Source organism: Eumetopias jubatus, unplaced genomic scaffold, assembly GCF_037043125.1.
Source record: "Eumetopias jubatus isolate StellerSeaLion01/CBP00866 unplaced genomic scaffold, mEumJub1_p1.0 scaffold_7, whole genome shotgun sequence".
Classification (NCBI taxonomy): Eukaryota; Metazoa; Chordata; class Mammalia; order Carnivora; family Otariidae; genus Eumetopias; species Eumetopias jubatus.
In genome coordinates, this window is record NW_028274813.1 from 9381526 (window position 1) to 9394795 (window position 13270).

The 13270-nt window shown below is 52.8% G+C and overlaps 1 protein-coding gene across 4 annotated transcripts in view; it reads left to right on the forward strand.

The window, feature by feature from the left end:
- Window positions 1-13270, forward strand: part of SYNE3 (spectrin repeat containing nuclear envelope family member 3) — a 104703-nt gene that overhangs the window by 31291 nt on the left and 60142 nt on the right. For 3 of the 4 annotated variants that reach the window (XM_088024463.1, XM_088024464.1, XM_028098983.2), the window contains exons 2-3: window positions 3385-3542; window positions 12736-12908. In XM_088024463.1, the coding sequence (XP_087880589.1) occupies window positions 3399-3542; window positions 12736-12908 (317 nt within the window). In that variant the 5' untranslated portion in view covers window positions 3385-3398. The remainder of the gene's footprint in view (window positions 1-3384; window positions 3543-12735; window positions 12909-13270) is intronic. The other variant, XM_088024465.1, reaches the window with a different exon arrangement.

A 13270-nucleotide genomic window follows, 5' to 3' on the forward strand; every position in this document is an offset into this window, starting at 1 on the left:
GAGCTGAAGGCAGCCACTAAACCCACTGAGCCACCCAGGCGCCCCTCTCCTGTGAGCTTCTTGAGACAGGCCTAGCTGGGAGCATGAGTGTCACTGACTGGGAACGAAATGGTTGGCAGAACGGGCCTAGATACCCCGGTCTCCTGGACTCTGCCTGCAGGCTCGCCAAGCTGGACCCCACGTGTCCCATTTACTGTACCTCGGGGTCTCCAGACCACCCTGCCTCACAGGCCTTGGGCATTTGCCGCCAGGATGGCTCTCCCAAGCCTCTCTTGGCCTTTTGGCGATTAAGACAGTGCTTCCTCGCTGTCCTGTCTTCAGAAACTCTGGGAGATGGGCGCCTGGGTGGCTCAGTTGTTAAGCGTCTGCCTTCGGCTCAGGTCATGATCCCAGGGTCCTGGGATCGAGTCCCACATCGGGCTCCCTCCTCGGCGGGAAGCCTGCTTCTCCCACTCCCACTCCCGCTGCTTGTGTTCCTGCTCTTGCTGTCTCTATGTCAAATAAATAAATAAAAAATCTTGGGCGCCTGGGTGGCTCAGATGGTTAAGCGTCTGCCTTCGGCTCAGGTCATGATCCTGGAGTCCTGGGATCGAGTCCCGCGTCAGGCTCCCTCCTCCTTGGGAGCCTGCTTCTCCCTCTGCCTCTCTCTCTCTCTCTCATGAATAAATAAATAAAATCTTTAAAAAAAAAAATAAATAAATAAAAAATCTTAAAAAAAAAAAAAAGAAACTCTGGGAGACTCCTTTCTGCCCCTCCCATGCCTTGCTTTGTAAAGTTACGTAAAAGCCTAGCTTTTGGAAGCCAGTCAAGTCCCACGCTAGACGCTAGACGGGAGATTAAAGACACAATGAACCAATTTAAACGCCCGCACATTCTAATGTGCTTTACAAACGGAGTATTCAAAGACAGGGAGTGGCTTCAGGGAACATATTAAATTGTTAGAAAAAAAAATCAAAACAGCTCTGAAAGGAAAACAACAGGGTGGGCGACTGAGCTCTGATTTGCAGGCCCAGGTCCCCCTCGCAGACAGCATCTGTCCCGTGCAATCTGGGGGCAGAGCCCACCCCGTGCCGGCCCTGGTGGGGGGCTCAGAGCCCCAGGTCTTCAGTCAACACTTGTTGAACCGCCAGCTGATGATCAAGAAGAAAGGGCCTGGGGCGCCTGGGAGGCTCAGTCGTTAAGCGTCTGCCTTCGGCTCAGGCCAAGATCCCAGGGCCCTGGGATTGAGCTCGGCATCAGGCTCCCTGCTCAGCGGGGAGTCTGCTGCTCCCTCTCCCTCTCCCTCTCCCTCTTCCCTTCCCCCCTGCTTGTGTGCACGCGCGTGCACTCTCTCTCTCTCCCATGCTCTCTCTCTGTCTCAAATAAATAAATAAATAAAATCTTTAAAAAAAGAAAAAGAAGAAAGGGCCAACAAACCAGTTTTTTTAATTTAATTTTTATTTTTAAAGTGGTGGTTTCTCTTCCTAGAAAATTCCCAAAGAGCCTGTGGAAAAATAAGGAAACGAAAGCTTCCGACTGTGTGTTTCCACCATCCACAGGCAAATCGTCTTTAACCAAGTGGCCTCGAAGGCCACTGTGCCAGGAAGGGAGGCCTGAGGTCACGTGCGATGTGGCTCGAGCCACTTCGGGCCATGCGCCCTGCAGTCAGTCACGTGGACATGTCATGGCAAGACTGCCCAACCTTTCCCTAGGAGTGTAGTTTTTTGTGATTTTGTTTGCTTTTAGTGTAGAGTTGTAACTACTAAATATACAATTTTGCCTAATTTTTTGGTATCATTATATCATAAGAATTCTCCATCACCCATTCATTTTAAGCATACTTTTTGTGGGCTGCATAATATCCCGAAATGCAGTGTACCATCCTTCCCTTAACTAATCTCCCACCACTGGGCATTTTGGTTGTTCCTAGTTTTGCTTTGCCATTTTAACCAATGCTACATTCGTTTTCTGGTGCGTTATTAAACTTTATAGCAATTCTGGGATGTTTCCACGTTGGTGGAGGGCTGACTCTGGGCAAGGCGTTGTGGGAGGTTGAGGATAAGCTACACCCAATCCCTTCACGTAAGATGCAGATATAAATAACTTTAATCCAAAGTCGGTTATCATTGCCCTAAGGAGACAACTAGAACTGGAACACAAAATAGTTCTGCCCGGGCTTAATGGGATTCTGAGAAAGTTATGGGTGAAAATCTGAACCACTGTGTCTGTGGCTAAAAGGTAAGGGCGAGGGAGTGGAGGGCAGCGTCGAGGAGGACTGGTTTTGCTGGGGGATCCAGGCCTGCTCTCCATGGTCTCAGCCGTGTCACTCCCCCTTCAGGCCTCAGGTTTCCGGGCTGTTAAATGGAAGGGGTGTTTCTCAAACTTTGATGTGTTGGAATCTCCCGTGGATTTGGGTTTGAGCGCAGATTCTGATCCAGGAGGTCAGAGTGGGCCCCATCGCGGTATCGCTAACGTGCTCCGGGTGATGCGCTGCTGCTGGTCCTGGGAACACACTTTCTCAGTGGCCGTCTGGTTCTTCTGTCCCGGCAGAGGCACCATGCGGCCAGCGGGGTCCCCAGTGTCTTCCTGCTTCCCTGCGTCCCTGGGCCTAAGGTCCCTGCCAGGTCTGGATGGTCCGGGTGGGCCTTCAGGAGGGTGGAGAAGGGGTTCTGCCCAGTGAGAAGTGACCCAAGGGTCAGGGTCTGGCCTTGCTCCCCACAAGGCAGGGCTCAGGGCCTGTGGTGCTAGGCCTTCCCCAAAGGTGGCCAGAGCAGGTGGGGCTCATCTCAAGTGCAAGGTCAGTTGATTGTCCGTGGCTGCCACAAGCTAGGTGGTCTGTGGCTCAGGGGAAAAACACCAGTGATTGTCCGCCGTGGACCCAAGTTGGTGGCAAACTAGCAATAAGACCGCTGCTAACCTGGCCGTCCACAGCCCTGAGATCGTAATATTCAGGTGAGGTTCTGGGGCTGGACTCGGCTTGGCCGATGCCAAAAATTATTTCTTCAGCTGAGGCTTCTTGATCCATTCAGATCATGGATCATCATTATGCGTCATGGACATCTCAGATTGTATGTGTTTTGGGATTCTCTTTTGGAGGCGCTTCAACTCACAGAGACAGAAGAGGGCTGGTCCTGAGTCCCCAGGTAGGGTGAGAGGGAAGCAGGGAAGCTGAGAGGCCAGAGAGAATCTTTGCCAGCCCAGCGCCCTGGGCCCGCTCTCCCTGCTTAGCCACAGGAGAGACCTGTTCTCCATGGCCCTTTGGAGGACTGTGCAGCCGAGTGGGAGCACCAGGAGGGGCGCTGGTGGGGTGTGGGTCTGTCCCCAGCGTCGGTCCCCCCTCCCCCACCCCCCACGCCGCCCTACGTTCTCGCCCGCCGGCCTGATCTCATGTGGTCCTACCTTCAGCCCCTGCAGCTGCCATGACTCAGCCACCCCAGGAGGGCTTCGACAGGAGCGTGGAGGATGCCCGGGAGTGGATGAAGGCCATGCAGGAGCGACTGCAGTTCAACGACAACACCCAGGGGCCCCGGGCGGCCCTGGAGGCCAGGCTGCGGGAGACCGAGGTATGCAGAAGCCGTGGTTTCCATGGCTTCCGTAGCCCCGTGGCCTCGCCGTGTCACTCTCCCTTCAGGCCTCAGGTTTCCGGGCTGTTAAATGGAAGGGGTGTTTCTCAAACTTTGATGTGTTGGAATCTCCCGTGGATTTGGGTTTGAGCGCAGATTCTGATCCAGGAGGTCAGAGTGGGCCCCATCACGGCATCACTAACATGCTCCGGGTGATGCGCTGCTGCTGGTCCTGGGGACACACTTTCTCAGTGGCCGTCTGGTTCTTCTGTCCTGGCAGAGGCACCATGCGGCCAGCTGGGTCCCCAGTGTCTTCCTGCTTCCCTGCGTCCCTGGGCCTAAGGTCCCTGCCAGGTCTGGGTGGTCCAGGTGGGCCTTCAGGAGGGTGGAGAAGGCGTTCTGCCCAGTGAGAAGTGACCCCAGGGCCAGGGTCTGGCCTTGCTCCCCACAAGGCAGGGCTCAGGGCTGTGGTGCTAGGCCTACTAGAAGAACTGGTGCCCAGGGCCTGGCATTATGGGGCCCCCATCCAAGGATTTCTGCTCCAGGCCAGGGAACAAGGGGGAAAAACATGGGCATGAATCAGAGACCTGGGTTATAGTCTCCATGAGGGTGCTAAAGTGCTGTGTGACCTTGGCCAAGTCCCTACCCCTTTCTGGGCCTCCGTTTCCCATCTGTGAGCAAAGCCGGGACTGACACATCTCTCGGGTCACATCCATTGGGATGTTCCTGGAATTTGAATTTTCTGAGTCCTTGTCAGATGAGCTTTCTGCTTCCCTGCAGCGTCACGTGCTCCTCAATGACCAGAGACGGGTATTCACAATAAAACTGTGCCTGGCGGGGCAGAGAGCATACTTTCTGGTTTCTTGGACATTCTGTTTAATAGAACAGCTCACTGGATTTGAGTGAGGACAGGCTATGGAGTCTGGACATCTTGGGTTCAAATCCCACCTCTGCTTCTTGCTGGCTCTGTGAGTCCCTGCAAGTCATTTGCTGTTGGGCTTCCATTTACTTCCCTTCTAGAAAGGGATGGTGCTAATTATCTCAGAATGGTGCTTCTCATGCCTTCACTGGCCTGACTCTGGTGGAGTCACATTTTTCACTAGCCTCCCCTGTCTCAGGCCTTGGACCATGACCTTGGGACCCCCAGGTAATCGGTTCGTTCCTGTCCCCTGCCCTCAGGTTGCTCCCGACACACACCTTAATTAAATACAGCCCTGCTCCTGCAGGGTAGGCATGGAGGGGCCTGCCTCTCCCAGTGGTGAACGTCGCCTGCCTCCTGGTGGGCGCCATCTGAGCACTCACCATCCTGGGCCACGTGACCTTTCTAGGACAACCAAGAACAAGTGCTTGATGGGGCTGGTTAAAGCCCGCCCACCAAGTGACCATCATAGCAGAAAGGTGGGAAGACTTTTAAGTCATGTGATCAGAGGCCTCCCAATGGGACGGTGAAGTGAGCAGAGAACCCAGGGCCCCAAGGGAAGCCTCTGGGGACAAGTGACTTTACTGTTGAAGCTAAAATACAGAGGAGGTAGTCAGGTCGGGGGATGCAGGGGTGAGGGTGGGGAGGAGGGGCCTCCGGGCAGAGGGAGCAGTGCAGGAAAGGCCTGGAGGTGGGCAGAGCCCAAAGCGCATGCTCAGAGTCCCAACAAGGCTAGTGTTGGGGTAGCACCGAGCATCAGGCAGAGGCAGGGGGCAGGGCCAGAGAGGTGGTTAGGGGTCAGAGGGTGACAGCCTGAAACAGCAAGCCAGGGGGTTTGGACGTCTGTTCTGCAACAGGGGATGGTGGATTGGAAATTCAGATGGTCAGGGGTTGAAGGATTCTCCCATTGGAGAGGAGTTGGCAGCCTGAAGCCCCTTCCCATGTCAGACTTGGCCTTTCTCATCAGCAGCATTATTATTGCCACCAGGAGGCATTTATGCAATGATTAGTCCTCCCAGATCACAGAGAGAGGGGACCCGACATTCATTTGACACCTGTTACATGCTCGGGGCTGCCCTTTCCGCTTTTATGTTTAATTTTACAAAAGTCCTGTGAATGTGGTTTTATTGTCCCTACTTTTCAATAACAAAATGTGATTCCTAGACACAGTGATGAGCCAAAACTCCAGAAATTGATCTCGTCAGCGCTTGAACCCAGGGCTGAGTCCAGAGCATCACTGGCCATCCCCATGAGGGGGCCTGGGGCAGTGGAGGCAGGCGAGGTCCACCTTACTCCAGGGCTCACTACATAAAGGGGGACAGGTATGCACATAATCCACAGCACACAGGGTGTCCTGATGTTATCGATGTTATTCTCCTCCTCTAAAACCTTCCGTGGCTCCCCATTGCCCACCAAAGGAAAACCAAACGTCACCTGGTGTCAAAGTCTGCCACGCCCTACACAACCCTGTTTTCTGGCCTCAGCTGCTCCAGCACTGTCTCCGCCCCCCGCGCCCCACCCCCAGCAAGCACGAGTCTCCTGTTTATTGAGCATGGGCGTGGGTGTGCTTGTGAAATGAAGCACCCCCCCACCCCCCCCACCGTGCCCCAGCTCCTGATGCTCTCCGTCCTGGAGCACCACAGCCCTGCATATATACTCGCTGTCTCAGGGTACTCATCCCTTTGCACCTTGGACCCTTACACCAGCAGGTCATTACCCTCCTCCGAGGCGAGGGTGGTCCTTAGGAAGAGCCCTTGCCTGGCCCAGAGACTTGACTTGGAGCCTAGGCGGAGGCATCCTGTCCTGGGTCCTTCACCGCTGGCTCTCCCACGGGGCTCAGGCATGCTCTTTTCTGGGCTTTGACATTTCAAAACCAATTTCGCAGTAAGAAAGAAAACCTTTCGCTCTTGCCATCTGGTGAAGGGAGCAGCTAGGGACTTTTCCAACTCTCTAATCCATGGGACCCCTCTCTGGGGCCTGGGGGTCTCCCTTGTGGGCGCCCCCCCCCCCACCAGCTCAGTGATGTGCGTTCCTGGTAATTGTTTGCTAGAGCAGCCAGGATGTGAGTTCCAATCCCGCTGTGATGCCTCATAGCTATGTGGCCAGGAGTGAGTCCCGCGTCCTCCTGCAAAGTGCAGGAAGAGCCCTCTCCCCCTTGTGCAGCTCAAGGACCCTCATGGTGGTGGAAGCCTTCTGGGAAGGGAGACTGGAGAGAGTGTTGCTCTGGGAAATAGGGCTCTGGCAGGCTGGGGTTCGAATCCCCGTGTGGCCGTGGCGCCTCAGGAGAGTTTCTGGAGCACCTGGAGCTTCAGCTTGTTGGGGTGGAGGTGCGCGTGGAGGTAGCCGCCTGGTGGGAGGGACGGAACATGGAGGCGAATGACTTACTGGGGCCCTTGGCCAACTGCAGGCCCCCCTGGCAGAGCCGGCCCAGTGGCTGAGGTGGTTTCTCGTGGTTTCGATGCAGGGATAGGTGCATGCCGACCCTCCCCGCCTGGGCCCGAGCCTCCAGGAGCTGGTCCCCCAGGTCCCGGCATCTCGTCTCTTTGCCCTCTGGTTCCCAGCCTCCGTGGCCCTGCACTCGGGGCCTCGCCTCCGCCGAGCTGCTTCCTAGCTGGCTTCCAGGCCCCCCCTCTGTGGTCGGAGACAGGATGCATTTCCTAGGACTTGGCTTCCAAATGCCGGACACATTGTGCTTCTCTGCCTCTGCTCAAGCCCCTGTCGCAGATGCTGCCATGTCGCTAAGAGTTGGTGCCAGTGCCACCTCCTCAAAAAGCCTCCCTGGGTTTCCCCACATTCCTCCTTGGAGCTCCAATCATTACTTTGCGGTGTCTGTGGCCCGTTTGCAGTCCTCTGTGCTCTTGGCTGCAGACCCCACCACAGCCTGCAAGTGCCAGGCCTTATTTGTTCAACCTGGACCCCAGGGCCCAACACAGTACCCAGCAGAGTACTGAGAATAGTACCCAGTATGGTACCCAGCATTGTACCCAGAATAGTACCGCGCAATACCCAGCACAGTGCTCAACTCCGCACCCTGCATAGTACTAAGCATAGTACCCAGCACAGTGCCCAACTCAGTACCAAGCATAGTACTCAACACATTGTCCAGCACAATGCCCAGTATAGTACCCACTGAGTGCCCAGCATAATACCCAGCACAGTGCCCAACTCAGTACCCAGCACAGTACTGCACATAGTGCCCAGCATGGTACGGAGCATAGTACCCAGTGCAGTTCCTGCCTCATCTTGGCTGCACTGGGAAAGCTCTGACTAACCCCATTCCTCCAGCCTTCCTGATCTAGTTGTTCTTCTCTCCCCTGAGGTTTTCCCTCCATCCAACCCCCACCTGACTGTAGCCCTCACTGGCTCCTTCCAAGCAGGATCATTCTGTGGCTGCAGGTCAAGTACCCCTTCCCAGCTGGCTAGTCGCTCCTGCCAAGCACTCCTGGATCTTGCCCTCCATCAGCTATAAAAGAACCTCCCACCAGCAAGAGAGTGTAATCATGACAGCGGTGAAGGAAGGTGGAATCTTCTCCTTAAAGGCTTAGGCCCAGCCTCCTGGCCCCAGGCCAGCAGTGAATATCCCATTGGTTGCTATTTTGGTTTAGGGGCAGAGGTTTCTGCTTTGGGCCAGGAAGGGCTTGGTGTTCTGTCCGCCTTTGGGCCTGGCCTCTCCTCTCTTTGGTAGGGAAGCCACAGACTCACTCCCCTGCAAAGGGCAGTGGATCAGGGGGTCTGCCGTGTCCTCTCCGTCCATCCTGCACCTGGCTGAGCAGGGGCGGCAGGAGAGCAAAGGGCCAGAGGCCTAGGGGAGGTCACACCGTCAAGACACTAGGCTGTGGGAAAAGGGCCGTGGTCCTCAAGGGGACTTTCCAGGCCTGGCTGGTTTGCTGTCTCTGGGGGTGACAGAGAGACTGAGCTCAGTGTCTTCCCCCACAACTGTTGGCTCCCTGGGTTTATGGAGCTAGATACTGACAGAGCCTCATTTGGGCAGCAGGTATGGGGAGGCCACTCCAACTGCTGCAGAGAACTGTCCCCCAAAGCTCCAGGTTTCTGTGGGTTCCCAGTGCCCTTGTCTATAAAACTGCCGTTACCGTGGCACCTCTCTTGTGAGCTTGGGGTGTGCGCATTCTGTCTCCTCCTCGACGCCGGGGGTCAGAAATCTCAGGTCCTTCATCAGAGTCAAGCTCATGGGATGGTAAGAAATCCTGAGCCTCACCGTGGGACCCCTGCTCCTGAGTGATGTGAAATGTTCTGTGCAGGGCGTGGGTAATCTCGCTCGGCCCAGAACAAACCGCAGGGGCCCTTGGATCTTTAGTCCACACTAATCACTAGAGTATCTTTGTCTTCCACATTGCTCCCCGCTGCTGAGCGGGACTCGGTGTCTCTGTTGGGTTCTTGCTGCAGCCATGACCCTCTGGGGCCCTGCTGTATCCCACTGCTTGGCCGGGCCCAAAAGCAAACGAAACCTCTCTCCCCCTCTTGGGGTAGCTCCCTGCTCTCCATTCTCCCCATCTCCCCACCCCCACACTCATAGACCACAGAGACAGCCTGTGGAAGGAGCTTGTTTAATGTCTCTCTTTGATAACACAGGGAGGAGGGGAAGCCCCTCTCTATCATCATCATCATCATCATCGGTAACCATTCTCCTATGAAGTGACAAGGATTGACGCCACTGCCCATTTGCACATGTTGGAAAAGGATCTACAGCATAGCTCAACCGTTTACAAAGTATACTAACCCATCAATGTTTTAAGTAACTGTATTTTTGAAAATTAATGGTATAACCCTATGAGGTAGACAAAGTGGGGATTGTTATCACTATCTCAGGGTGCGAAAGGGAGGCCCAGAGTGATCCAGTGACAGCTATCAGTGAAGTGGCATCTGGCTCCCCCCAGCTGGTCCCGGTGCCAACCACAGAGAAGGGTCAGAGACGGCCAGCCCCCTGGGATTTCATACTGAGAAGGCTGGCTGCCAGCCCCCAGGGAGACAGGCTGGGCAACAGAGCTGGAGCTGTAAGCAAATGTGCTGTCAGTGAACAGGGATCAAAGGTGGGAAAAGACAGTACTGACAGTGGACAGTTCGTTAGTGGCTGACAGTGGAACGTGGCCAGGCGGTGTGCCCTGGGGCTCTCCCTGCATCAGGGAATGTGACCAGGACCCTGGGTGGCATAAGGCCCACATTTCACAGGCCTGGAGAATCTAAGTACCATGATGAAGGTCACTCAGGTAGGAAGGAGTGGCTTTGGCATTGGAATCCAGTTGTACTTCTACTGCAGAGACCACGCTTTAGTGGCCAAAGAAGTAGGTAATACCAATCAATAAGGAGAAGAGCTGATGTTAATCAGAGGCGTACTAGTTGCTAGACATGGTGTCTTAGTCTGGGTCCTCCAAGAGGCCAATGCCAAGATGAGATTAAAAGCTCAAGATGTTTTAGTACTGGAAGTCCTAGCCTCAGCATCAGACAACAAAAAGAAACAAAAGACGCCCAAATTGGCAAAGAAGAAATCACTCTTTCACTCTTTGCAGATGACATGATACTCTATGTGGAAAACCCAAAAGCCTCCAGCAAAAAAATTGCTAGAACTGCTACAGGAATTCAGCAAAGTCGCAAGATATAAAATCAATGCACAGAAGTCGGTTGCATTTCTGTATACTAACAATGAAGCAGAAGAGAGAGAAATCATGTATTTATATGCGTTGCACCAAATTATATGGATCCCATTACATGCAATGCACCAAAAACCATAAGATACCGAGGAATAAGCCTCACCAAAGAGGTAAAGGATGTGTACTCTAAAAACTATAGAACACTTATGAAAGAAATTGAGGAAGACACAAAGACATAGAAAAACATTCCATGCTCATGGATTGGAAGAATAAATATTGTTAAAACGTCGATGCTACCAAGGCAATCCCTATCAAAATACCATCATGATTTTTTCACAGAGCTGGAACAAACAATCCTAAACTGTGTATGGGACCAGAAAAGACCCCAAATAGCCAAAGTAATGTTGAAAAAGGAAACCAAAGCTGGAGGCATCACAATTCCAGACTTCCAGCTCTATTACAAAGCTGTAATCATGAAGACAGTATGGTACTGGCACAAAAACAGACACATAGATCAATGGAACAGAATCGAGAGCCCAGAAATGGACCCTCAACTCTATGGTCAACTAATCTTCGACAAAGCAGGGAAGAATGTCCAATGGAAGAAAGACAGTCTCTTCAACAAATGGTGTTGGGAAAATTGGACAGCCCCCACATGCAGAAGAATGAAACTGGACCGTTTCCTTACACCACACACAAAAATAGACTCAAAATGGATGAAAGACCTAAATGTGAGACAGGAGTCCATCAGAATCCTAGAGGAGAACACAGGCAGCAACCTCAGTGACCTCGGCTGCTCAACTTCTTGCTAGACAGGTCTCCAGAGGCAAGAGAAACAAAGGCAGAATGGAACTGTTGGGACGTCATCGAGATAAAAAGCTGCTGCACAGCAAAGGAAACAGTCCACAAAACCAAAAGACAGCCTACAGAGTAGGAGAAGATATTTGCAAGTGTCTTATCAGATAAAGGGCTAGTATCCAAAATCTAAAAGAACTTATCAAACTCAACACCCAAAAAAACAAAATCCAGTCAAGAAATGGGCAGAAGACATGCCCAGACACTTCTCCAAAGAAGACATCCAAATGGCCAACAGACACATGAAAAAGTGCTCAACATCGCTCGGCATCAGGGAAATCCAAATCAAAACCTCAATGAGATACCACCTCACACCCGTCAGAATGGCTAGAATTAACAAGTCAGGAAACGACAGATGTTGGCGGGGATGCGGAGAAAGGGGAGCCCTCCTACACTGTTGGTGGGAATGCAGGCTGGTGCAGCCACTCTGGAAGCTTCCTCAAAAAGTCAAAAATAGAGCTACCATATGACCCAGTAATTGCACTACCAGGTATTTACTGTAAAGATACAAATGTAGTGATCTGAAGGGGCACATGCACCCCAGTGTTTATAGCAGCAATGTCCACAGTAGCCAAACTGTGGAAAGAGCCAAGATGTCCATCGACAGATGAACGGATAAAGAAGATGTGGTAATATATATACAATGGAATATTACTCAGCCATCAGAAAAGTGAAATCTTGCCATTTGCAACAATGTGGGTGGAACTAGAGGGTATTATGCTAAGCGAAATAAGTCAATCAGAGAAAGATAATTATCATATGATCTCACTCATATGTGGAATTTAAGAAACAAAACAGGTGAACATAGGGGAAGGGAAGGAAAAAGAAAATAAGAAGAAAACAGAGACAAACCATGAGAGACTCTTAATCATAGGAAACAAACTGAGGGTTGCTGGAGGGGAGGTGGGTGGGGGAACGGGTAACCGGGTGATGGGCGTTAAGGAGGGCACGTGATGCAATGAGCACTGGGTGTTAAATGCAACTGATGAATCACTAAACTCTACCTCTGAAACTAATAATACACTATATGTTCCTTAAATTGAATTTAACTTAAAAAAAATTTTTTTTTTTATAAAGCTCAAGATGTTTGATAGGGAAACATCTGTGAGAGAAAATGAGTTGGGAGCCCCATGAGGCTGGGGAGGTGAGGTCAGTCTGATACAGGTCTGACCCCCCAATCCAGGAGATCAGGGAGCGTCTGGGACTGCGGTGTGGATTTAAGGGAGTCTGGCAAGGCCGTGGAGCCTCCTGGACCAGTCACCCATCAGAGGAGCCCAAAAGCCCGTAGGAACAGGTCTGCCTTGGTGTTTCTGCTTGGTCACTGGAGGGAGCAGCCCTGGGTCAAGCCCACTCCCGTCAGTACACCTGCGAGGCAGATTCTCACAGCCCCACACACTGTGACATGCACCTTGCATTTTCTCATTTCATACTGAAAAAAAAAAAAAAATCTGGGAGCTAGGTACTATGAATGATCCCATTTTACAAATGAGAAAACCAAGTCCAGGGTGCCAGGCTGCTGATAATGCAACCTGTCTGAGTTCACAGAGCTGGAAGCGGCCAAGTAGGGAAGGGAAGGAAGTTACATCATCAGCTCTGTGGTGGTGCGCTCATCTCCGAGGCCCCCTGCTTCCAACCTCAAGGCCGTTAGCTGGCTGCCCACAGTCACGGGAGAAGGATGCAGGAGCCACAATGAGAACCCCAGCCCCTCTGGCCTCCAAGTCCTGGCTCTTGCCAACATGCCACTGTCTTGCCAAGGCTCTGCCCGCTTGTATTTTGTCTGACCCCTGGAAACTGGCTTTTGTGTCCACGACAGAAACTATGCCAGCTAGAGCCGGAGGGGCGCGTGAAGGTGGACCTGGTGCTCCGGGTGGCTGAAACCCTCCTGGCGTGTTGCCGTGAGGACCAGAAGCCCGAGATCCTGGCCCAGCTGAAGGACATCAAAGCCCAATGGGAGGAGACGGTCACCTACATGACTCACTGTCACAGGTAGGGTGGCTGGGGACCCTGGCAGGCCTTTGCAGCTGCTGGGGACCCTCCTTGGCTGCCACCACACTGTCCTGGGGCCTCTGCCCAAGGGACATTTCTCCAGTCCTGGGATCGCCGGGAATAGAGTGTTCTCTTGGGATTTTGGCCAGTGCCACCTGCCCCTTTCTAATTATACTCAAGCTTAATGATGACAGTAGACAGTGGGAGTCCCCTCGTGCTTTGCCAACAATTAGTTCTTAGTAGACTTGCCATGTGTTCGTCCTCCAGCAGAATGGCAGAGTGGCTCTGGAGTGAAAATTGCCTTGCCAGCAATTCAGCCTAGATTCTCTGCCTAGACCTGGGAGCCAAGGAGGGATGGGGGT